General features: G+C 33.8%; 1 protein-coding gene across 2 annotated transcripts in view; it reads left to right on the top strand.

The window, feature by feature from the left end:
* Positions 1-25834, top strand: part of NCAM2 (neural cell adhesion molecule 2) — a 286120-nt gene that overhangs the window by 179347 nt on the left and 80939 nt on the right. For both annotated transcript variants that reach the window (XM_071563032.1, XM_071563041.1), the window contains exons 9-11: positions 6990-7140; positions 20874-21061; positions 21693-21789. In XM_071563032.1, coding sequence (XP_071419133.1) covers positions 6990-7140; positions 20874-21061; positions 21693-21789 — 436 coding nt within the window. The remainder of the gene's footprint in view (positions 1-6989; positions 7141-20873; positions 21062-21692; positions 21790-25834) is intronic.

The following is a 25834-nucleotide window of genomic DNA, read 5'->3' as shown; positions in this document are numbered from 1 at the left end:
TCTGTATTGAAAAAGAATATTATACTTGGTGAACCTATTCCCGAGAATTTTGCTGGTCTGAATCCATCTGAGCCACCTGTGTTAATGGCATTATAGCAGTGTTGGAGTAGTTTCAGATCATAAAAATGCTTAGGAATAAAACCACTGAATACAGTATGAGTGAAGCAGAATTTGTGATTACAAAGTACATATACAATTATTACAGGTGTAATGTTTCTGCTATACTTATAAACACTCATTTGTGGTTACTATTCTTTTTCATGACCAACATTAATATGCTTATTTTCCTCTACAAGTTGTTTGTTGTTTTTTTTTTTTAATAAGATGCTACTATTTTTGCCGTTAAAAATCATCAATCATTTATTTCTTGTGATTTGCATCTTCAGCAGAGGTAATCTTGAATGGCCGATCATCATATTTTCTCTCTTTATTATTTTTCTTTATTATTTTTCTTTATTATTTTTCTATATTCATTTATGAGGAAAAACCAATCAAGAAAAGGAGTTCCGTTTTCTGTTTCTTGTCTTAGTCAGTATTTGGTGTATTGGATATCATGTGTCACATCATTGTGTAATGGCTTAAGTTTGAAAGAAATGCCAGCAGGGATCAATGAAATATCACTTCATAATTTACAAAAGTTTAATGAAGCATTCAAGAACTCATTTTTTTCCTCAGATTGTACATGCTGCTAACAACCTGCATAGGACCTGCTGCTATTTCCAATCTGAATTCTTTAACAGTAACTGCTGTGTCTGCAGTTTAACAGAAAATCCAAATAACAATATTTTTTTCTTCAGTGTTTGGGTTTTTTTGTGACCTCCCTGGTGTTACACTATAGATCTACAAAAAATAGGTTCTTCAATAAATTCTTCTTTGTGGAAAAACAAATTCCTAAGAAATTCAGGAATTAGCAGCATGCCGACATATATATTTAACAAGCTGCAAATCTAAAAGTATCACAAGGTCTCCTATAAAAATCACTGAAGTCCAAGACACTGCTGTAGCATTATTCTGATTCACTGGACATTAAGGCATATGCACATAGCAATACTCTGGAATTTTCTGCTGTCTCCAACAGGTGCATGGATAGAATACATTTACCTGAAGAGAATGGGAAATATTGTGAATATACCATCCATAATCCAGAAGGGAGCTTCCATCAGCTTCTACACGATGATGGCTGTTGTGACTAACAGCCCATTCTCTCATCATCAAAGGTAGATTTTCAGACTAGGAATTGCTGCTCACATGCATTTAATAGACTTCTGGAATTTTATCATCATTTAGTATCAGCATGTCAGGTTGCAGAAGTTCTCTTTCATGCTGCTTCAAGAAACATTTTCCTGAGCAATTATGATCTGCTTAAATCTCACATATAAGAAATTTCAGCCTGAAGTATGTGACCTCAAGTTTTTCTCTCATGTGGATATCAACACAACCTGAAATCAGAAAACTTCCTAAAAAAATGCTAACAATAAAATTCCAGTGATGATTCTGATTCTGTTAATCAGTATAAGTTTTCTCCTTGAAAATTCAGTGATGTGTACTGGGAACATGACCAAGACAACGCCATGAGTTCCCAATTCTTGGCAATTTGATCTGAAGAAGGAAGAGTTAGAATTTTTTTCAGTCCTTCCCTCCACTGCAATGTGACGATCTTCAACAATGTTCATCTGAAACATAACCCTTGGAGGAAATTTAGAAAGACCTGAAGATTTACTCAAGTTACATGTTCTTATGACTTATCTTTAGTATGTTGTTCCATGTTTTATGAAAGAAACAACAACCTCAATTATAAGCTACTGTTTCTTCATCATTTCTGTTGCTAATGTAAGCAGTACATATCCAAAATAATACTAAATGCTAAATAATATGAGGTGTCAGAAGACATATTTGGTAAATATTTGACCAGCTAAACTGACCTGTAGCATTATAACTACTGGCAGTAATGGCATTTTGGTCACAAATAAGCATTAAACATTAGAACAAAAAGAAATAAAGGTGTTTCAATTGTTTTAGATTTTAAATGTAGTGATATTTTGATTACAGTCTTGCACTTGGACTTCAGGGGTGAAGGAGTACTTTGTCAACCAAGTGGGAAATCAGCTGCTTAACCATCCCAGTAAACTCTAGCTACAAAGGAACCACCAATTTCTGCAACACTTCTCACCTTCTATTCTTGTTTTCATCCAAGTTAAAATGCAAGTTTTGGCATCCATACAACTTCATCTCATTTGGTTCTGCATTTCCTCAGTGGGAGTTGGAGAAGTGGCTGATAATTCAAACTCATCCACTAACCCACAGCATCCACCACTGCTCAAGCACAGCTTTCAGCAGTTGTAAACGAATGACAATTTCTAAGCATCACAATCAACTAATTCCCCCCTTCTGAGTAATTACAGTGATTTTATTACAATGCCAATGGAATTTTACAGATTGAACACTCCATGGTACCTGAATAAGTTATTCTGTCCCAGAAGCTGTTCTTGTCTCCTTGTGGATGTTATTGTCTCATCACATCTCTGTTCTCTATGTATGTGGAACCCTTCAAGTGCAGAGCTATCATTGCTCTGATTCTGCCTTGGGATTATAATTTTGAAGCTGTGCCAAGACCAGTCAGATCAGCATCAGCTGGTCAGAGATTTGGGAATATTCACATGTGGAACTATAAATCATGTGAGACATTCAGGATGCAAGAAAAAGTCAAGGAGTATGATAGCATGTATATCATAACAAGAATTTTTTCAAACCCAAAAATATATATTTACTTTAACTGAATCTGTAGAACTAATCTCAGGTGATGAGATACTTCCCATTTTTGGGTTAGTATAGGATTCATTTGGGTTTAGCTATATATGCTAAGTAGGAATATTGTAAGTGCAGAAATTTTGACCTATATTTCAGTGGTGTCATTGTGGATAATTTTACTTGGAGACCTGTATGGAAGAGTTTTCTTTGACAATGAGAGAGAACTAGATTGCTATCACTATTCAGAATAGGTGATTTTTTTTAATATTAAATTCTTAATCAAATGTGTTTTTTATGTTGATAAAGTCACAAAGTGACTTCACCTGAGTAAAACACATCAAACTCTCTGCTGAAGACTTGTCACTTGTGTTTTAGCTTTATGATGGAGATGAGATTGTTGGGTGTACGGGGGAAAGCATCGCCAAAGCCCCAAAATACCAATTTTTATTTATGAATTCAATGAAATTCTTGAATTAACCTTCATGATGAAAAATATTTTGATTTCTTAAGGTTTTATTATGATATCCAAAATGCTGTAAAAAGGTAATTTCTCAAGATTTTGTCATTCTTGCCATGTTTTAGAGTATAAGTGCCTGTTAACAGACTTTTAAATTTACCTTTCTAAAGATTATGTATATCTATATGGAAGTGTGTTGTCCACATATGTTTTCACACCTCAATGATTATTCATTCTCCAGGGTGGTGGAGTAATTCAGTAAATGAGCACAAATAATAAGTACTGGACCACAGGAACTATTAAAATTGCTTAGGGCTTTGTTTTATACTCTTTATTAATACTAAGAAATAAAAGTGCAGGTATTCAATCTGACAGAAGACAGCACAGTAAATATTCTACATCTCTCCCACTACAATATTTGAAAGGAAAAGAGGAATATTCCAATTTAGCAGGTATCCATTATTATTTCAGGCAGACTTGAGAGTTTACTGACATTATTAATTCACAGACTTTGTATCTATATTTTGATTTGTCCCCATTGGCAGATACAAGGCTTTTTTTTCCTGGTGGGGATTTCTCCTGAGGATTGCTGGGCAGGTGCAGTGTACTTGGTGTTCCCATTTGTGCTGTCTCTTGCTTTCCATATTTTGGTGTATTATGGTACCAGACATGGTGCAAACATGTGCTCTTCATAATTAGTGCAGGAGAGAAATAAATCTCAGAAAGATTTTACCAATGGTTGCAAAGTTCTGATGGGTGCAAACCCCAAGGTTGATGCTGCTTTTGTTTGGAATTGTGTTTTTGCTGTTCAAAGTTAAATAGGAGCATGGACATCAATCTGTATTAATTGACTTGCATCATAAAGCAATATAATACAGCCACACAAGTATTTTTGAAGTTCTTGTGAAACTTCATCATGCTAACTACCATTTCCCATTTGCATGTGATAATCTGCACCATATTCTGAGAATTGTCTCACACACATAGACACCTGCTTCAACATATTGCCTTAAATTTATTTATTAATTTATGACATTTTCTCAGTCTGTACTTACGGTTTTCTTTCCTATGTTTCTGTGTTCAGGAACATCAGGCTATCAGTATATTTTTAATCAGGTATTGCACCATATTTGCAGGGGGGGAAAAAAGGGGATTGTACACTAATGGATCTGCAGAATAGGCCCAGGGAATAGGACCTTTTACACTGTTCATGAAGATGTCACAGTATAATACACATTCTGAGCAATGCAGCAGAACATATCTTACATATTTTGTATTATTTATTGAGCAATTTCAAAGAGAAAACTTTGAAAAAATAGAAATTATCTTTAGTAAATACCTGTTTTTATTATAATTTAGGTGAAATTTTCTTGCCTACAGGCATTGTTTTCTTTGTTTTTATGGACTTTGAACCTAGTAAATCCCTCTTACAATGTTTCTTAACATGTATCTGATCATGAAAATTAATGATATAGTTATGCAAAAATCTCCTATCATTCAAAGTATTTATTAGTTTGGTTTTTGTCTTTGTCCTAACTGTAAATCTAAGATATCTTACATCATCTGTATTTGAATAAGAGCATGTGAGAACACAGGAAAGTTATTTTGGTTACAGTCATATTTTTTCAGAAGTATTGAAAAATATTTACATAAACACAATTAAGAAATTGCTGTCAAAGCTATTAATTTTAATAATCTTTGTGCTTATTTTTAACATCTATTGTCACTCATATTTGTGCTTAGAAATTCAAGGAATTATTTACAGTGAAATATAGAATAGTGAACTAAAGTATTGGGTATTATTATTATTGATTTGATGAATTACTCATACAGTATTTACTACTCTATCTGTGATTCATAGTCACAGGTTGTTTCTCAGTTCAGGATGTATCTTCTTAGGGAAATATTTGCCATCAAGGTAAAATTAGAAATGAAGTTGCTGAAAAATATTTACATTTTAAGTGGGAATAATGTAGATGGACCATTGTATTGCATGAAAAAAGAAGGAAATAATCCTTGGGTAAATAATACTGTTACTAACTATGCCCTAGAGTACTTGTTTTATATACATACACACACACACACACACACACAAACATACACACACACACACACACACACACACACACATATATAAAATTAGAAAACTACTTAATATTTTAATTTAAAGAAATTGCTTTCTGATTATCCCGAGTTCCCTCCAAAAGTCATGAAATTCACTACTGTAACACATTTACAAGTAACATCATAACTTTTCCTTTTTTAAGCATATAATGGAAACAGATTTTTCAGTGTTAGAAATTAAATATGGGACAGCCAAGTAGTATTAGTTACTAATTTTTGCCAGTGTGAAGGTCTTTTGTTTGCACTTACATTAGAATTCCATATCTCTAATTTATGTGCCTATGCTGAGAGGTTTTCACAAGAAACAGTACAATGTACTTGGATTCTAACATATAAGTAATGGTAAACAGAATGTTTTCTCTGTCTGCTTTATATAAAATGTTTAAAAATCATAGTTGTGTGAGTTTTTCCCTGTTTTTCAGTCAAGAAAGAGTTGTACTGAGTTAAAAGCCACCTAAATATCATCTGCCTCTTAGTATTTAGTCTAAAAAGCAGTAAATTCAACAGTGTGTATTACAGGATTGAACATTAAGGTCTGTTTCAAGATCATATGTGATACAATGAAATAGTAACTGTTTTCCCCTCCCTTTTCCACCTTCTTTAATAATTACAATAAGCAAATATCAGTATTTGCTACCATAATTTTTTACCACACAGCAAAAATGCCCAGAGAAGCTGCGAATGCCCCATCCCTGGAAGTTTCCAAGGTTGGATAGGGCTGTGAACAACCTGATCTAGTGGAAGGTTTCCTTGCCCATCACAGGGGGTTTGGAACTACACGATCTTTGAAGTGCCTTTCAACCCAAACCATTTCATGATTCTATAAGGGAAGAGCAGAACCTGTTTAAAAATAACTTCTTTTTCCTCAGGTATACTACATGAAGGTTGAAGTGCCAAAAAGAGGATTTTTAAATTTTTGATTTTTAGTATTTTATTCAATTTTTCCCAATATTTGCATTTCCTTTAAATGGGGGAGGGGGTGGGGAACTGTACTGGGTATGGATTTTTATGAAATTGTTAAATATAAAATTTATGCTGTAGAAAATTTGAAGCCAGAAGTCTTTTTTCTCCCTTGTCCTTTTCCATACAATGATATGGAACTGAAATCCAGAGTTTCCAGTTGCATTTATGATTCAAGCTTTTTAATGATTATGAACTTCTGACTAAAAAATGTGAATAAGGAAAATAAATTTGTGACTGGATTTGAGGTTTGATCAATGTCTGAAGGGTTGTTTCTATCCAGTTTCACATCTGCATTTTTGAGGACAATAGAGATAATGCTAACTGTAATCTAAGATATAATGATCTTACATTAATGCATTTTCATTAACTGCAGCATCATACCACATGAGAACATAAAGAAGTTTAGAGTTTGGAGTTCACCTTGAAGTCATAAATTGCTATGTTTTGTGGTTTCCCTTGACAATGTTCCTTTAAGCATGTACTTATTCCCTTGATTATAGTGCCTAGAAACAGTATATATTTTTTTTTTATTTACTTGGAAAAATTTGGAATCTGCTTAACTGTCTGTAGTAACTTCACATAGGTGAAGAGGTGCTTTCAGTCATTGTTATCAATGGTGTTTAATATATAAAATAAACATTGATATACATATATAAATATATAAAACCTTCTTTTTTCCCTGAATCAATGTAAACAGAGCCCAGATGGCCGTATAGAAGTCAAAGGGCAGCATGGAAAATCGTCACTGCATATTAAAGATGTGAAGTTGTCAGATTCAGGGAGATATGACTGTGAAGCTGCAAGTAGAATTGGTGGGCACCAAAAGAGCATGTACCTTGATATTGAATGTAAGTTCTAATATTTTGTTTTCTCTTTTAAATTTGTTTTAAAAGGAAAAAAAAAGAATAAAAGTACATTCTTAATGGAAGGTCATTTTTTCATGTTAATTCATGTTTAAACTTGCATAAATGAAAAAAGCATGTCCTGTAGATCGTTATTCTGTGGAGGAATCCTGTCTTTTCTGAAGTTTGTAAGAGCCTTGTCAGTGATTTAAGGAGGACAGGATTTCATCTGAAATCATATTCCAGTGGTATTATCCATTAACGTAAAGTTAAGCTCAATAACCTCAAATATTTGGGCTTGCTGAGATTGCTGGGGATGAAAAGTATTCAGCAGGATAAGGTAAGGACTGATCTGAGCAACAGCCCAGTCTTGAGCTTAACCTTCTAAGATTCAACAGCCTCCTTTTTTTTCCCCACCTAGTTCTCTGATTTACTAATCTCTAAATTAGAAAGTCTCCAGTCTGTGTTTTAACCCCTCCTGGAGTTATCAAGTTTCTGACAATCTCTTTTAGAGATTGTCTTTATTCAAAGCTATTGAATTTTATCCAGTAGATAAGGAGAATACTTTTGCTTAGAAGAGTCTGATACTTTATAAGTCCATCAAAGGATAGAAATCTGAAAAACACAAAAAGCCATTGGAAAATTCTCTCTTCAAACTTTACTTCAAACTCATGAGCAAAGTATTTGAAAAATGAAAACAAGCAAAAAAGATTCTTAATCTATATTTAATTTTTGTAGATATTTTCTAGATATATATTTTTTACACTTCCGATACAGTCTGAGTGAGCAAGAGTCTTTCCAGCAGGAAGACAGAAGTTGGAATAGGATTTGTGGCACAGAAATAGAAGGATTGCAAACCACTGAGTGATTTGCTGGGGAGTTCTGGAAGTGACTTCAATATCCATTTGTGTGTTCCATCTTTCTGGCAGGAGAGCAATGCATTGTGACATAGAAAATGAATCTGAAAGGAAAACAAAGAATGGTTAGGAAGGGAGAGATTTGCCAACACAGAAGACCTAAGAAATAAATACAGTATTTATTAATAGTTTTGCATAGCTAGTGTTCAATAAATAGTCATTTGAAGGTATTTTAAACTCTGCAAAATATTTTGGGAACATACCAATTAGCTATATTTGTTTCTTTAATGAGTGCAATGTTAATTATATATATATATATATATATATATATATATATATATATATATATAAAGGGAAAAAAAAAGATAAAAATGCAAATTCAGTGAAATTTCTGGAAAATTCCTGTGAAATCCTGCCTACTCTACACATAGCAGTATAAAATATAATCTTTGATTGTGGTTATACAGTTGCTGTGCTTTAAAATTAAATATTAATAGGTTTTATGTTCAAAAGGGAGAAATGTGTCGTATACCACGTTATAAAATATGGACAATTGAAATTTAAGAATTTATTAGCAACAAGATTCATACCAAAGGGCCTAACAAAATCTTTTCATTGATACAAGGCATTATTATAATCCAAGACACATTTCAGGGTGAAAGTTTTAGAACAAGTGGTAAGAATTTAAAAGTAACATAGTCTTATTATAGTATGACAGAATTAATTTTGAATATGTGTGGGAGCAATCAAATTTATGCCTTGGTAGACAATTTTTAATACAACATAAAATTTTCTACAGTTCAAAGATTTTCTGAGGAAACACATTATTTAAAGAAAATAGAGATATTATTCTGTCATCAGAAATATCACACATTGTAATGATTACTTCTAATATATCTTGTGTTAGCAAGACTTGTATTCTAACATTTCTAAAACTGGATATTTAAGTTTTAAAAATGTAACTGATAATGAGATTCAAACCATTTTTTCCTGCAGTGTTTGAATAACAGAAATACAAGTTTCCTCAAATCCTTTACATCAGTAGGGTTTTTTTAGGTTTTTTTAGTTGGTTTTTTTTGTGCAAAGGAAATATTTCTATGGTGATATAATACAGGACTGTCTCCATTCATATTCTAATTGAGTCAGATAAATGTTTTGCTTTCCTTTGCAGATAACTTTGCACTGGTATATGAACTGCAAGTTTTACTTATTTGTCTTGCCCAGGAAAAAAAATACATTTGTTTAATGGTGAAGAATTCTTCTGTTCTTAAAAATAGTTTTCCCAAGATGAAATGTCTTTGCTGCCTCATCTCCAATCAGTCAAGTCTGTCATAAACTCCTGGAATTAAACAGCTTCTTCAAAGAGTCTTTCGCCACCTCATTACCACGATTTCCATCCAGTGCTGTATTGTCATAAGTGCCAACAGTCTTTTTCTCAGCTAAAAATTCTTTTATACAGCAGGTGTCATAGTTATCCCTCATTTCAGTTATTGCAATTCATAAGTTTCAGGTCAGGGAATTTCAGCAAAAAGTGCAGGTTCAAACACTTAACAGCTCATTTGTGGTTTTCTAGCAAACTGATAAAAACAGGAGGAATTACGAGATTCTGTGAAATCCGTTTCAAATAGATGATTTGAATCTCCTTAGTAATATTTTCCAATTGGGTTTCTTTGGATTTTTTTTCTTCCCGCTACCCCCCCGCACCCCAGCATATTAATTGCAGTTAGGCAGTTAAATGCCACCCTGACATCCGATCCCATCAGATCTCAGAAGCTCAGCAGGGTCAACCCTGGTTAGTACTCGGATGGGACACCTCCTGGGAATACCGGGGGCTGTATGTTCTAGTCCTGAGGATTTCACTGTCCAAGCTCACTCGCCCACGGCAGATGAACCTCAGGAGTTAAAGGGTGGGGCCAGTTCTGCGCATGCTGTGCCTCACCTAAAAAATCCACTGTGCAGTCTCGAAGGACACACCCACGTGGGGAGAGCCCTTCCCAAATCCTCATTCGTGAAGCCTGGCCATACATATACATACATACAATTTCAGTTACAAAAATTACTATCGTGGCCTTTGGCGTTTTTTTTCTCCCAAAATACTGATTTACAAAATTTCATAAACCCCTTCAAAATACTTTAATTTACTCTTCAGTTATTTTGATTGTGTTCTTTTCAAGAAGAGTTATGAGAGTTTTTTTCAGATTTGACTGATTCTTGCAGTTAGACCATTTTGGAAATTTTTTAAAATTATTTTTAATAATATTCTCAATTAAAGCTTAATATCTAAAGTAAAAATATAAGTAAATAAGCGGGACTTAATTGTTTCTATTGTTTTATAGTTTCTAGGTAGAACTAATCAATGCACATATGGCTTTTTGTAAGTTAGTAACAAAACTACAGCAGTTTCCTTTAATTGTTTTAATATATTTGACAGTGTGTAGTTAGGAGGGGAACATGATTCCATCACATCCTCGAATGTCAGTGCAGTCAAAGATATCTGATGGAGGTACAGAGTGCTCTGGTATCACTGTCTCCACCTTATACTTACTGACCCCTATCACAGACCTAGACTGACAGTAGGATTGCAGTTTCCATACTTAGTCCTTATTCTCTGTTGGGGATGTTCTTGATCATAAGAGCAGTTAGTTCTGTGGGACAGGAAGAGATTATCAGGTTTGATACCAATTGGGCACAGTTAACCCTGCCTTTTATCTCAAGTAAATGCTAAGCAGACATGAATTGTAGGGAACAAGAGGCATTTATAAAGATGACTTTGTAGGAAGAAATCCTTGATTTTATTTTTTCCTATGTTAAGTATTTTTTTTCAAATATATTTTCCTTAAAGTATGAAAAAGAAATCAAAATTACATGAAAATAAAAATACAAATGTTCTTTACTAATGGATTTCATTGACTGAAAAAATTGATTATAGACATGAACCCTAGTGTATATTGAATGATAATATTAATAATAGAAATAACTTATCCTGTATGATGGAATATATGATGTATATTGGGTATTAAAATGTGTCCATAGTGATTATCTATATATTTATTATAGACAAAGAAATAACTATTTCTTTTTTTATTAAAAAGCATGATTGAAATAGATAAAACAGGAGATACTCTAAGTATATAAGATACTCTAAAATATTGTGAGGAAGTTACAGGTATAAATCCCTGTGAATGATAACTTTATTTTGCATATAAGAATATCAGGTGTCTCTCAAAGTTTGTTTTGCCATGCAGAAGTCTACCTTTTGTATATGGTATTTTTTGTCTTTTTCAGTGAGACATAATTGTTCTGACCAATTGTATACCCAGGTGCACACATTGTGTGAGATGCTGGTGCCTCCGACTGCTCTGTATCACCAGATGCAAATTCCTTTGGACAGTGCTCCTTTTACTGTAGAAAATGTATTAAAACATCCTCTTTGAAAAAGTCTCTGTTTTACCATATGCTATTCATGAAGCATCCTGATTTAGTGACCTTTCTAGCTGCAATTACCATTTTTCACATGACTCTCTATTAGTTAAAACTGCCCAATTTCAATACCAATCAGCTGTTAGATAAGCTCAATGGTCCAAAAATGCCTACTTCCTCACAGTGCACAAAGGCTGGTGTTTTGGGATAGAGTCATCTAGGACAAACATTACAAACACTGTACACTTCTGTATAAGATCAGCAGTGTGAATATTTGATAAACATGATTTCTTACAAAGTTCTAAAAAAATTCATTTAAATAATTTAAAGTGTCTTCCAAAAAGGAGTAGTTTTTTTTTCTTACAGCATCTTTTCATCCAAACCTGAATTTTATATTTATATTCCTTATTAATTAAATACCAATTTTCAGGTATAAAAATAAAAAATAAAAAATGATGTACCATGTCCAATAATGTCCTTACCCATAATGAAACCTGTGCAGTATTGATTATACTTCTGTATAATCAGAAACAGTCTTTTCCTTTGTTTTTTCCTTGCCACAGTTTGAAATCAGTCTCATTACTGCTACAGTCTTGAACTTGTTTTCCTGAATCAAGTAGTCTTTTGCTTTTACTTTGTTGTATATTACCTGGATCGCACTGCAATTGATGGAGTTGCTTTGGATTCATTCATTTTAATTTTATGTCTTTGCAAAATATATACAGCATTACTTAAAAGGAGGTTCAACAGATTGAGCTACAATCTGTATTTGCCTTCAAGGAAGAAAGGATTTGAATTGGTGAAAATGCTACTGCTGTGTGAAGGATGTCCTGAATAGAGTAATAGAATGGTTTGGTTTGAAAAAGATGTTAAGGATCATCTTGTTCCAACCCCAGGTCATGGAGAAATACACCTTCCACTAGACCAGGTTGCTCCAAGCCACCTCAAAACATGGCCTTGAGCACTTCCAGGGTTGGGGCATCCACAGCAACCTAGATATGACAACTGTCACAAATTTCAGCTGCCTACTGATACTATAAATTATAATAAATTCAAAAAGTTCATACTTTGGATTCAGTTTCTGTTAAAAGAAATCAGTGAATCAGCATTCCATCACTCCTCACAGAACAACAGAATGATTGAGCCTAGAGAAGGGATTGCCTCTATCCTCTCAGTGGACACCACTGAAATAAGCTGCCTGTTTTTTCTTTACACCCTCCCTTCATCCATTAATCATGAGGGCCCAGCTCTGTCTTGCTATCACAGCCAGAAAAAAACAAAACTAATAAAGAGAATCATAGAAAAGAAATAAATGACAGCCAAATCAGTCAAGAGAAACAAAACTGTGAAATAATCTAGAAAAAAATTTGCATCTTTTCTATTAAAATACTATTGGCTTTAGTTACATTTGTTCCTGTCAAATTCATAAGTTTAAATGAGAAAGCAAAGACAGGAAAGGTCAGTCTTTAGCATTTTACATGTGATAATTCTGACGTCTTTGGAGCTCATGAATATCAATTGTAAGATTTATCATTTTCCTTCTTTGACTACCTCATGCACTTGCACATAGGGAAATTTGATATGCCATTCCAGTGGCCTCAAGGGCATATGAATGTTGAATTCAGAGAAAAATATGAGGTTTATTGTGTAAAATCACCACCTCAAACCATCTCACCAGAGCTTCCCACACTGAACCAGAGGTTAGCACTTCTCAGGGTTTTTTTCTGATTTTACAACAGTAAATGTAGCAAAGTGGTTAAATTATATTTTATTCATCTGTGTAGTAAATCTACCTATTGTTTAGCCAAAAAGGGCGTAAAAACTACTTTAGTACAGAAATTCTATCTTAAAAGCTTTTTGCCTACATATGATAATGACTTGTTAAAATGTGATATTCATGTTAGGAATTTCTCTAAATTTTTACCTACCAGAGCTCTATACTTCATGTTTTGTTTGGCCTTGCAGTGAACTTGATATAATTTAAAGTAGATTTTTAACAACATGTTTCTTATTTTCTCTTAATAGAGGAATACAATTTTGAATTAATAAAATTATTTGTTTGATTTTGTTTCACTTCTAATAATTTATTCATTAATAGGTACCTATGCCTTGGCATCTTTTTCTACTGGCATGCTTTTTCACATATGCAAGTTTGAAAAGTAAAGGTAGTAAAGAAAGGAAAAAGCACATAAGGAATAATTTTCTGATGTTTCATTGAACATGCTTCCATTTCATGAGTCAGTCTTGCAGGCTAAAAATGTTAAATATTTGCATTGATAATTAATATGTAATTTCCTACTATATTATATGTAATTTATATTATACAATGATGACCTGTGAATGAAAATAAAGGGAACTTGGTCTTTGTCCCTCTCTGTACCTCCAACACAGATCCAGTAAAGCAGAAGGAATGCATCTGAGAATTAAGAAGTACATAATTAGATGATATAAGCGTGATGATGAAAATTTGAAAGTTGAACAAAAATAAAAGACCTTAAATTGAGATTTGTAATGTCCAGTTTTGGGGCGGGTTGGTGTGGGGTTTTTTTTGGTTTTTTTGTTTCTTTGTTTGTTTTTTTAATTAACTGAAGTGCAGATGATTTTGAGCACACTGTCCTGGGGGTCAGAGGGTTATAAGGTGTAGCTTTTGGAGCACCACATTTTAGAAATGGTGTTGGATAGTAAGTAATTTTAGTAATGCTGTTTGTTCCTTAAAGTTTATTAAAGATTTCAGTCTTTTTTTTTCTGGACATCACTGTATGTAAAACTGAACTAAAGAGATAACAAGTCTGAGAGTCCAAGTCTGAGAGTCCTTGCGTCATTCAGCAGTAACAATTATGACTTGGTAATATATGAGAGAGAGAGGAGGGAATGGAGGGATGGTATCGATAAGGAGGCATGTTGTGAAGGTAAGGGCAACAGATAGAAAAAAGCAGAAGGTAAAGACTGCACTTTATTCTCAAAAAGTGACAAGCAGGACAGGAAGAGAGATGGGGTTTGGATCCTGATTTGAGAAAGGCAGGGCAGTTTTTGGCTTCTGGCTATAAGAGACTTACATAATCTAAGACTTGATGTAAGTACTCTGGCCATCTTAAATAATTCCAGTAATGCTGTTCAAGAATGCACATGACATTTGAAAATTTGATACAAACTAGTACCGTTCCAAAATAAAGTGTTAATATTATTTGTGAGGCGTATAATTTCTTTACTCAAATGAAAAGTACTGCCAGTGTGAGAGATGTGTAGGAGGAGTCTTTGTTCCAGATCTGTTGGCCAGTGTTATTGATGTTTTACTGGCATGAAAAATGACTAACAGACATATGCAAACAGTTTTTTTAAACATCACTATTGACATACTTAGCTTATTTTGTATAGCTATGCTTTCTTCATAATTTCTTCTCCTAATATAAAATTTTATAGATAATTTTAGAGAGATTTTTCCATCCACAACAGGTATTTCTATGAAATTAAAATTTCTTTTCAGTTTTTGTTTGGGTTTTTTTGTGTTGTTTTGTTGTGTGTTAAAGTGATCAACCAAATACAATTCCTTAATATCAAGTGGTATTTGAAGAAAATTAGATGCTTTGAAATTCTGCATCTAGCAGAAAGTTACCTTATCTTCATGACAACTAATTTTTTGTCTATGTTTATGAAAATGGAGCGATTGATGTGGGGTTTGGATATTAAAAATATTATCTTAGTCAAGGTTATGAGGAACTAGTGCTGCTTGCTAGTAAGAGGGGGATCTTACTTTTCCTAAACTGGAAAATTAGTTGATAGTTCATCATACTCCTAAATACCAGTGTTTTATTAAAATGCATTGGGTTTGGATATTAAAAATATTACCTTAGTCAAGGTTATGAGGAACTAGTACTGCTTGATAGTAAGAGGGGAATCTTACTTTTCCTAAACTGGAGAATTGATAGTTCATCATACTGCTAAATACAATTGTTTTATTATAATGCATTTTGAGAGGAACCAAATGGGGCAGGGGAAAAGAAATATTACTGAGGTTGGTGTTTCCTGCACTAGCTGTGAAAGGCATGTGGTAGCTCTCAAAAGTTTTGCAATTATGAGCTGGATTCTGAAAAAAAAAACAAAAAACCCAAACCCTTCTGTTTTTAGCTAATAATTGTGGAAATTTAAAATTAGTATATGATAACTTTTGTTTGCTTTTCTATTTGGAAACTTCCCATGCTGATCTGGCATGTTTTTCCTTCCAGCCTCCTGATTGTGATAGTAGCAGCAAAGTGAAAGTTAGTAATCGTCTCCAGTTCCTATGCTCCTTTTGAGGATGATTATAGATTAAAATGTAATCACCTAACCACATATCTGAAGTTTTTCTACTATTGCTTTTTGTTCCATATGAATATGTGACAATTATTGGAGTTGGATGTGGATGTTTTTCTATTTTTTATCCAAGGAAAAGCTATTAGTTTTAAAATATTAACTATTGAAAAACAGGTATGAGGGAGAAAATATAAGAGAAAGATAGATGGCTGTTAACCAAATTGTGACAGAGTTATGAAAAGCTGAAGTACCTTTACAGGATTGATGGCAGAGATAATACTAGATTTCCTAGAGGATGCAGTTTATTAAAGCCCTTGATGATGGGATACTTGGGCCAATATTAATCCTGTAAGAGATAGGCTTCCAATAGTATACTGAAGGAAATTTCCAGCATCTTAGCTCTGACAATGTGTCACATATTTTCATTGTATGATCCATGGGAAAAAAAAAATGGAATGAGGAACAAAATGCCAAAAGTTTGAAAACCGATGTTCTCAAATTAAGAAGTGCAAATCTGATTCTGCTTGCAAGTTTTCGATTAGAGTTGTCTGGACACATGGACTGAATCAGATGATTTGCTATATCCAATTTTGTGTATTACACTGAATGTACACCAGAGCTGGATCTTTGAAGTCCTTAATTTAATTACCTTCTGGACAAGACAGGTGATGTATTAGTCTGTTCTCAAATCACTGTTCCTGGACATTATGCCTAACAAGGATATCTAAATACAAGAGACAGCTTTCAGGTCACAGTTTGCTTCTCTTAAATAATCTCACACTGGTTCTCCAGAACTACTTCTAATTGGATTGCTGACCTGTCTGTTTCTTGTTTACGAAAATGAACAGTTTGAGTTTAGCTGATGATGGTGCCATAACTACTCCGAAATGCCACTCTAAATTTGCAATTGCTTATAGAATCCCAATAGTTTTGTTTAATTTTGTATCTTTGTAATATCATCTTTGTTCCTTCTAGGTGTCATTTTCATTTAGCTTGCTTAATCTCTCCAAAATAATACTTCATCTTTCATAGCTGAACCTTATAACAATATTTATGAACTTTTATCACATCCTGGGCTGCACCCAAAAGCAGTGTGGGCAGCAGGTTGAGAGAGGGATTCTGTCCCTCTGCTCTGCAGAGATCCCACCTGCGATGCTGCTTCCAGCTCTGGGGTCTCAGCACAGAAGGACATGGCCCTGTTGGAGTGAGTCCAGAGGCGGCCACACAGATGATCAAGGGCTGGGACACCTCTCCTGTGAAGACAGGCTGAGAGAGTTACTGTTGATCAGCCCAGAGACGAGAAGGCTCCAGGGAGACTTTTGCTACCATTCAGTATGTAAAAGGGGCTTGTAAGGAAGAGTGTTCTTACCTGTAGTGATAGGACAAGGGACAACAGTTTTAAACTCAAACACGGTTGTTTCAGATTAGATTGTAGGAAAAAATTCTTTACTGTGAGGGCAGTGAGGCATTGGAACAGGATGCCCAGAGAATTTGTTGATGCCCCATCCCTGGAAGTGTTCAAGGACAGGCTGGATGGAGCTCTGAGTAACCAGGTCTTGTGGAAGATGTCCCTGCCCATGGCAGGGAGGCTGTACTAGGTGATCTTTAACGTTCTTTTCAGCCAAAACCTCTGCATAGTATTGTGTGTCCATATGAACAGTAGCTTTTGTACTTTACTTTGTTTGGTTGGGTTTTTTTTCTGTTTGTTTTTTTGAGGTTATGTTTTGGTTGTTCTTACATTTTGAGGTTTTTTATGTTTTCAGTAGAGTGCCAAAAGTTCAGATATAATAAATACCTGTTGATTTAGAAAAAAAAAAAAAAACAACCCAGGGTGTATTCAAGCTTCTATTTCTATTTAGCTATTTAGAAGTCTAGCATGTTGTCTTACCTGGTAGTACTTTATGTAGAAAAGCTTAAAAAGAACAGTTCATTTGCACCCTGAATTGATCTTTGTCAGGTGTAAATTAATTCTAAGTTACATAGAAGCTAAGCAGAGCATATTACTATTTTAATGGTTTTAATTTTCTAACTGATCTGCACTGAAGCCTTTTTTTTTTATACTGTACGTATATTGCAGCTAAAGATCCTTAACATATGTAAACATCTGGCAAGGTTCACCTCCTAATTTCTACTTGGTTTTACTTCTTTTACAGTAAATAGAATTTTTTTATATTCTTTTTATTTGCTTTATTTATTTTCTAGTTATTTTAGAAAGCTAGAGGAATAAGATTTTTTTGGCATATTAAATAGTCACCCTTATATTTTCAAAGCCTTGGCTTTAAGATTTCAGATTTTTTATGCTTTATTTTATAATAGACATATTGTGCATTTATGCTTGATAAATACTAATTCTCTAATCATTTAAGCATAATATACTGCACTTAGTGATGAAGAGAATACAAGAAAAAAACAAACTCTCTTTACAAACCAATTATTCCATTCCAGTGCAGTTTTTTAATTTTACAAACAATGGACAATATCTTTTATTTGTATTGTGAGGAAATAATTTTCAGACTTAATTCCTTTGTGTAAAACATCGCTCCAGGCATCTTAATCTGTTCTTGACTAGGAAATCAAAAATCATCTCCTTTAAGATAATCTCTCTAAATCAAGTCATTAGCACAGTCCTCCTGTTTTTGCTATATTGGAGCTTTTGACTGCTGGGAGAATTCCTGCAAAGCCTTTTTACCCAGACTTTTCAAGAGGGAAATTGTGAAGCACTTTTTGTTTGGGACATATCTCTATTTGATGGACTTTTAGTCCAATTTGTGTTTTATTATGTTTATGTATTTTAGTATCTATTGTCATGTAGAGATGGCAGTCTATAATTCACTTATTTTTTGAAATGTAAACAAATGGATATTTTGGTCATCCAACATTTACCTTTAGAAGGGAGAGCACTATGAACTGGAAGTCCCTATTCTCCTAAATGCTTGTATCTGCAGTATAGAAGGGTACACTACTTTTTCACTTTTAAGGCTTTTAAAATACAATTTGAGTTTGCCATTTCTGTATTTAAACCCACAGAGAGCATCAAACTACATGAGGTTACCTAGGAAGGAAGGTTACTCAGTTTCAGACAGAGTATCTTTCAATCTTCAAAATTAATTGCTAGTGTTCATTAAGGTAGTTAACTAATTCTGAGAAATTGTGCATTAGGAGACAGTGCTTACATAAAATTTGTGAAATAGCCCCATTTGATGCCTAGTGAACACAATGATGAGATTCTGACCCATGTGATGAAAACATTATCAATCCACATGTTGAAAACTCTAGAGATCCATATGTCGAACAGGCAGAACTCAGTTTGTGCACTTTTCCTACAAGTGGTTCCCACCATGAACTTCACTTCCAGAGGAAGAGCCAAAGCTCTGACTCTCAGTATTTCATATTCCCAACCATCTTTAACCATAAAGAAGGCATATGAAGTTTGCTTTTTATTCATATTCTCCACTAACATGAGATGTCACACTGAAGATTTTTGATAGTCCATTCTTTATATTAAGCTATGTAGCTGATGAAATATGGGTTATTTAAAAGGTCTCTGAAAGTCAAGAGCACTAGAATTACTTATTAAAACATTTGGAATAGAAAGATGAGCTCCTGTATCTGGTAAATAAATTCATAGTCGGGCATGCCTTACTTATTTGGGTGAAACTACTTGCTTTCCTACAAAAGTAACGGCTGAATAGTTACGAGATGAAGCAGCTTTGATCTGTGCTTTAAAACTTCTATTGATTCTTTTTGGTCAAACCTGTATGCATGAATGCAGCGGTAGCATGTCATCAAAAAGTCAGGCTTTTTCACAAAGGCAAACACAGAAATAAGTTGAAAATGTGAACTTAAGGAGGGAAAGAAAAAAACCCCAAACAAGTAGTTTTCAGCCATGCCTGAAACTAAATTTCACTTCTTACTTCAGCGTGCTCAGTTCTGGTCTCTGATAGACCTATTAGCAATTTTATAGCCTAAAGTTAAACTGTTTGTGAGAAGACTAGATAGGCTTTTCAGAGACACAGCTAGAAACATTTAGGAGCTATTTATCAGAATAAAATTACATAAATATATATTTTAGATATGAAAAAGAGATACCATTACAACAGCTGTAATTGATAATTCTCTTTTGGAATTAGTGCTAAGAGAGTTTCCTTGAATATAAAATAAAGAATATTTTCCTAATACTCTTAAAATACAATAAGAGTGAAATTAAAAAAATGTTGCAACTAAATGTTGATAAACAAAAATATTATTTACCCAAGACCCAAGTAGAAGGGAAAAAGCTCCTCCCTCTCATTTTCTAAAGACCATTTAACTGTTCTAGCTGTCTAGAGAAGCTGTGAATAGAACTGGTAAGTCTTGTCAGTACTGGCACTATGATTTGAAAATCACAGTAAGTTTGCAAACCAGCAATTTCCTCTGTGTCAGACAATTTCCTCTGTGTTTGGTATATGTGTAATGTAACCATTTATAGTCAGGTTTGTAAGGAAAACACACCACTGTCTTTCTTGTCTATAGTTTGATGATTTCATAAGGAACTGATAGAAGGTCATCCTAAATAGTGTATTGATACACACAATGTAATTTCTGCAGTAGGTAGAATATATTGCAATATTTTTTGTATTCTTCTCTTATTTTTTTAGGTTTATTCCCACAAATAAACAACTCTCTTTAGAAAGATTTTGTAAAATATAAGATAGTTCCAGTGACAATGGGCAAAGCTGAAACACATGTATGAAAATGTGGAAAGTGAATGTAATTTCTCCACAGAGAAAGAATACACTAAAATAAGTACATGAACAGATTATAAATACAGGTTTTGTAGATCACCTCCCCTTGTCATACAAGGTCCTGGCCAAAGAGTTTCTCATCCTCAGGAGGAAATGTTCTTCGTTTATTTCTGAGATAATGTCTTTCAAGGGCCTGATATTGCCTAATGTTAAATATAATTAGCAAGTATTCTCTTCCTGAGAATTTCAGCTGAATTAGCTTCAGGAGAGGAGAAATTTAACAAGATAAAGGCTAAACAAACTCAGGGTTGTATACTAATACTTTCATGGTTCATAATAAACTGACACAGCAATCAATTGGAATTTCTCTGTGAATATGAAGACTCGAAGTATACAGCTTGTTTTACTAAACCAGTCAATATACTTATGCATTCCTTCCTTTTTCCAGATGCTCCAATGTTTGTGTCAAATCAAACCATGTATTACTCTTGGGAAGGCAATCCCATCAATATAAGCTGTGAAGTGCTAGCAAATCCCTCTGCCTCAGTCCAGTGGAGAAGAGGAAAATTAGTTTTACCCATAAAAAATACAACACATCTGAAGACCTACAGTACAGGAAGAAAACTGATTCTAGAGGTAAGGCTTAAAATGTAAATCAAAGTGGTGGCATAAAATAATTTTGTCAGTTTGGCACCATTGCAAGTACTGTAGAGCATAGTTAAGGATAAGACTTAAAATTTAATAAGAAATGCTCTTTAAAAAATACCAAAGCAACAAAGAACTGTATATGAACTGATTTATTCTCATGTTTCTGGTGAGCAGTTCTAAAACAAACCTTATTTGCATGGCTTGTGCTCAGTTTTCCATCTGCACTGAACAAAAATCTAGCAACCCTTCTCAGAAGTAAATAAATACATAAATAAACATAAAATTAACCCATCAAGTTAATACCAAAAATTACACTGACTACCTGGTACATACTTTGTATATACAAAGAGTTTGTTAGATTAATTTTTTTCTTGTTTAAAGGTGAAATTATAAAGATGAACAAGGTCACTCTTTTCCACTATTGGATTTCCTCATTTGAATTTGAGAAGTTTAACATGAAACAGTGTATTTAGACCTATATTTGGGGAATGTCCTAGATAGGCTGAAGTAATAATACATCTGCATATTGGTTAAGGAGAACATATTTTGATTTCTGTTTTTTATAAAACATTTAGACTTTATTAGCAAGTAATATTCACAAACTGTATTCATTTTAAAGATTGCTCCCACATCTGACAGTGATTTTGGACAGTATAATTGTACAGCCACAAACAGAATAGGAACAAGATACCAGGAGTATACACTTGGTCAAGCTGGTAAGTTAAAATGTTATTTCATTCTCTTCAAATATTTTTTCTGCTTAATCAAAATGAAGTTCACACACTCCATCCTCTGTTTCTTTTATTCCATGGACTCTGAAGTTAATTTCATTCTCTAAAAGTTGAGTTGCAATATAAAGTAACATAAATCAGTTCCCTTGGAATATGAATCTTTTTAGGATTTAATTTTAAGGTCTTCTGAAATTTGAAAAAAAAAATTAGTCTAACTTTTTTTTCCCTTTGCCTTTACTACATCCTACATTTATAACAGTGTACTTTCATCACTTCAGCAGAGAGACATACGGTTTGCAGACAGTAAAGGTAAAAAAGAATTAGGAAATTCTTTTTTTTTTCTCCCTGGTATTTTCTTTATAAACCAAGGATGACAAAAGACTGAAATACTTCAACAAAGACTTTCTATCTTCATTTTCACTTTTAGTTATTTAAAGGCAGAATTTGAGCTGGATTGCTAGATTGAATTACTTTAAGCTCTGAGATGTTCTACAACTCATTGTTACAGGATTTCTGAATATTTTTAGGTCCTTCTATTGTTTGGGTAAATATAAAAATCTGACTGTATGTTTGTTCTTCAGCAGAAATAACTGTAAGCTGAGAATAAATCAGAGTTTTTTAGCTTTGCTATCAGTTTTATTTTCTTGTGGAATGGACTAATGCTTGTTCAGCAGGCTTTGAGGTTTCCAAGCATTTCGATCTGTGTACTTGGATGATGCAAATTATGCCAGCTTTAATGATGTCTATGAAGTTATAATGCAGTTTAGTACTAAAGGAACAGGCACACTGGGAGCTCTGCAACCCTTGGGATATGTTGTTATGGACCCATTTTCATTGTGTAACTTTCAGGTTACACTGTAACATTTGACTGGCTGAAGGGGACAGATAGAAATAAGGTTATATATAGAGAGAGATGTATTTATTTTCAGTAGAACATGTCTGCTCTTTATGATCTTAAATGCTTTAATGGAATGGTTTGGGGATTTTGTTTGGAGCCCTACTAGGAGGTGCATTGCTGAAACATGCACATCCAGTAATAGCTCCCTTAATTAGTAGTTTTGCTCCACTGGGTAATTATTTTCTTTACGTGTCTCAGGAATTATAAAAAGCAGGTCTTTATGAATTACTTTGATTTTTTACACAGTATTGTAAGATTTTCCTGTTACCTCTGTGCCTCTGTAGGATAGATTACTATTAGACACTCTCACTGTGTATAGCAGACTGGTTGCATCTGATCGTGTTCTATCTGATCACGAATCTTGAATCCCTTTGTGCAGAGTAATACTTTTTTTTTTCAAGAACCATTAAAAGTGCTTATTGAGGGAAAAAAAAAATCACATTTCCATGTGGCAATTCTACATCATCCAGAGGATCCACTACACTTCACTTTGCACCCTTTTTAGGGTGCTAGCTGTGTTGTGATCTCATTTTCCTTTGACAGCTATACGCAAGCACTGAAAAAAAAAGTCTTTCCTGAAGCCATGAATATAAATGATAGGAAAGGAAGGAATATGGCCACTTGCATTCCTCTAGTGTCTTACCTCTCAGGACAGAAAATCATGAGAAAATGTGGTTGTTGCTATGTCCTGTTTTTTCATTAATATGTAGAAACATGAGAGAGCATCTCAGCAGCTATTCTACAGAATTCTGTTTTTTCTCTTAGATTTGCGGAACTGTATCCCATCACAATGCATGCTAATTATATCAGATACGTATATCTCCCTCACTTTTATAATTAATTTTAATACAAAGAATTTAGCATTGTTAATTGAAAAAAAAAATCATGATATTTTGGCATTTTATTTCAGCAAATTCACACTTGAGAGCCATGGAAATGCAAGGAAGAACAAATAACTCCATATAAACCATAACCCTGTTTGGGCTCTTTAACACAACTGTTTCAGAAATGTTATTGATGCCAATTTTTCAAACAGATTAATATTCTCTACTTCTTCAGTCAGTTCTTCAGAAAACTTGATGAACACTTAAAAAAAGTATGTAATGGAGCTATACACATAAGAAGGTAAATCATGGCAAATAAAGAATTATGGGAAGATATTACATAGAGCATGAGCTATATCTGGATATTCTATATAATGATATTAAATGCAGAAAATAGGGGGAAGGGGAAAGCAGGTTTTTAAGTAATGTAAATGAACAGGGCTGGAAACCCCTGGTTTGAGAGTGTCAGGGCTCCATTAAGCTATGCACTACTTACAGAAGTGTAATGCATAATTTTCAGCATCCTGAAAGACTGACATTTTTAGCATTTGCATCTAGATAGACTTTGCTTTTGGAAAAAAAACCTCAACAAGTTACAAGTTTTACACTTAATCTGGAATCAACTGGAAATGGAAAACAACCAGGGAGATGGAGGATAAAACTATTATAATAATTACAGGTATAAAATGTCAAATACAGATTTCCTACTAGTTTTATTACCTCTGTCCCTTTACTTTGGTAGATTAGGAAGACCTAATGATTGATATTTTCCATATTAAAGTCTATAAAATCATTTCATGCGTTTCAATGCAGCCTGGAATGCCTTCTGGCTTTGATTGTAAATACAAACACTGGGGTGTAGCATACTTTTACAAAGGTTCTGTTAGGAAAAAAATAATACTGTTCCTGGCTGGGAGACAGTATTATGTAAAGTATGTTGCTGTGGTAAATTTTACAAATAATCATCATTTTACAGAATAGTTTTTTTTCTTTAAATTCTTGAGGAGTTACTTGTTTCTTCATGTTTTGTTCTATTTTTCTGCTTTGCTGAATTTCAGAATATCAAGCTACCTCTCTTTTTTACTTTACTGCTATTTAAAAAGTGAGAATTATCTTTATTTTTGTTGCCCTCCTTAAGAAATTAGGCTTATTGATGATTATAAAAAAAATCTTTTGGAATTTAGATGCAATTTGCAGCCGTACAATTTTGTAGGACAGGAAAACCATAAATGTTCAGTCAGATTATACAGAGCTACTAAATCAGCCTGAATTTCATTTTAACCTTTCAAAACAATTGAAGAACCACAGAGTACTTGAGGTTTCAGCCTGGAAGTGCTGGCCATTAGCTGAAAGCTTAATCAGATGTTCTCTTCTCTTGACTTGTGGTGATCAGTTCTTAAAAATACCACATGGTTCATCTCTTCCTCCTTTGTCATTACTTAAGCACTTAAAGTGTTATGTGAGTAACATATAGAATGTCAAAAGAACCACAGAGTGCTCTTGTCTCTTCAAATCAATTCCTTCATGTCACAGCCACGGCTTGTGTTTTAGAAGTCTACTTACACTCTGGTTTTCATCTGGGACAGACTCAGATTTTTGGCATGCCAGGTGATCTTGGAAGGTTGTCCCAATGGCTCCCAGAGCCTGAGGTGACCACAGATATTCCTAGATTTGTCCAGATCTAGTTTATGTGAAAATCGGTATGCAGGAAGGTGGTATAAAGTAGCGAAAAGTGTTCTTCTTTTTTGTTGGATCTCAGTATCACTATTTTAAATGTTTTTGTATAGATGAATAGAAAATCATGTTGCTATCAGTAGTCTAGGACAATGTTATTGGAACAGGTAATTTAATATCTTAAAATGGTAAAATTAAGGTTGTGACAAAGAGGGACACTGGATTTTCAAGGTGTTTCATTGGGGATTTTGGTGGGGTTTTGTTGTTTGGGGTTTTTTTGTTTTGTTGTTAGGGTTTTTTTGGGTTCGTTGTTTGGTTTTTTTTAACATTAATGTGTGTTTTGCACATAGCAATGTACACCTGGACTGAATCTAGAGCCCTTAAAATGTAAACCATGATTCATCTCTAACACTCTCATGGCCATGCTCATCCTAGACTTTCCCTTCTTTCCTCTAGTCTAGATTGGCAAAGGGCTTAAAAGTTTAGATAAATAGTCTGATTCCCCTTTTTGCCTCAGTATTTCAGCCTTTGTACCTTTCATGAAAAATGCTTTCATTTTTGATGAAAGTTGAGCCTCTGATCTTACTATATCACTCCAGCAGCTACATCTGCTATAGCTGTATGATTTGTTTCC

Source organism: Pithys albifrons, chromosome 1 (genome assembly GCF_047495875.1).
Source record: "Pithys albifrons albifrons isolate INPA30051 chromosome 1, PitAlb_v1, whole genome shotgun sequence".
NCBI lineage: Eukaryota > Metazoa > Chordata > Aves > Passeriformes > Thamnophilidae > Pithys > Pithys albifrons.
Note: the sequence above shows the minus strand (reverse complement) of the source record. Positions and strands in the feature narration are given on the sequence as shown.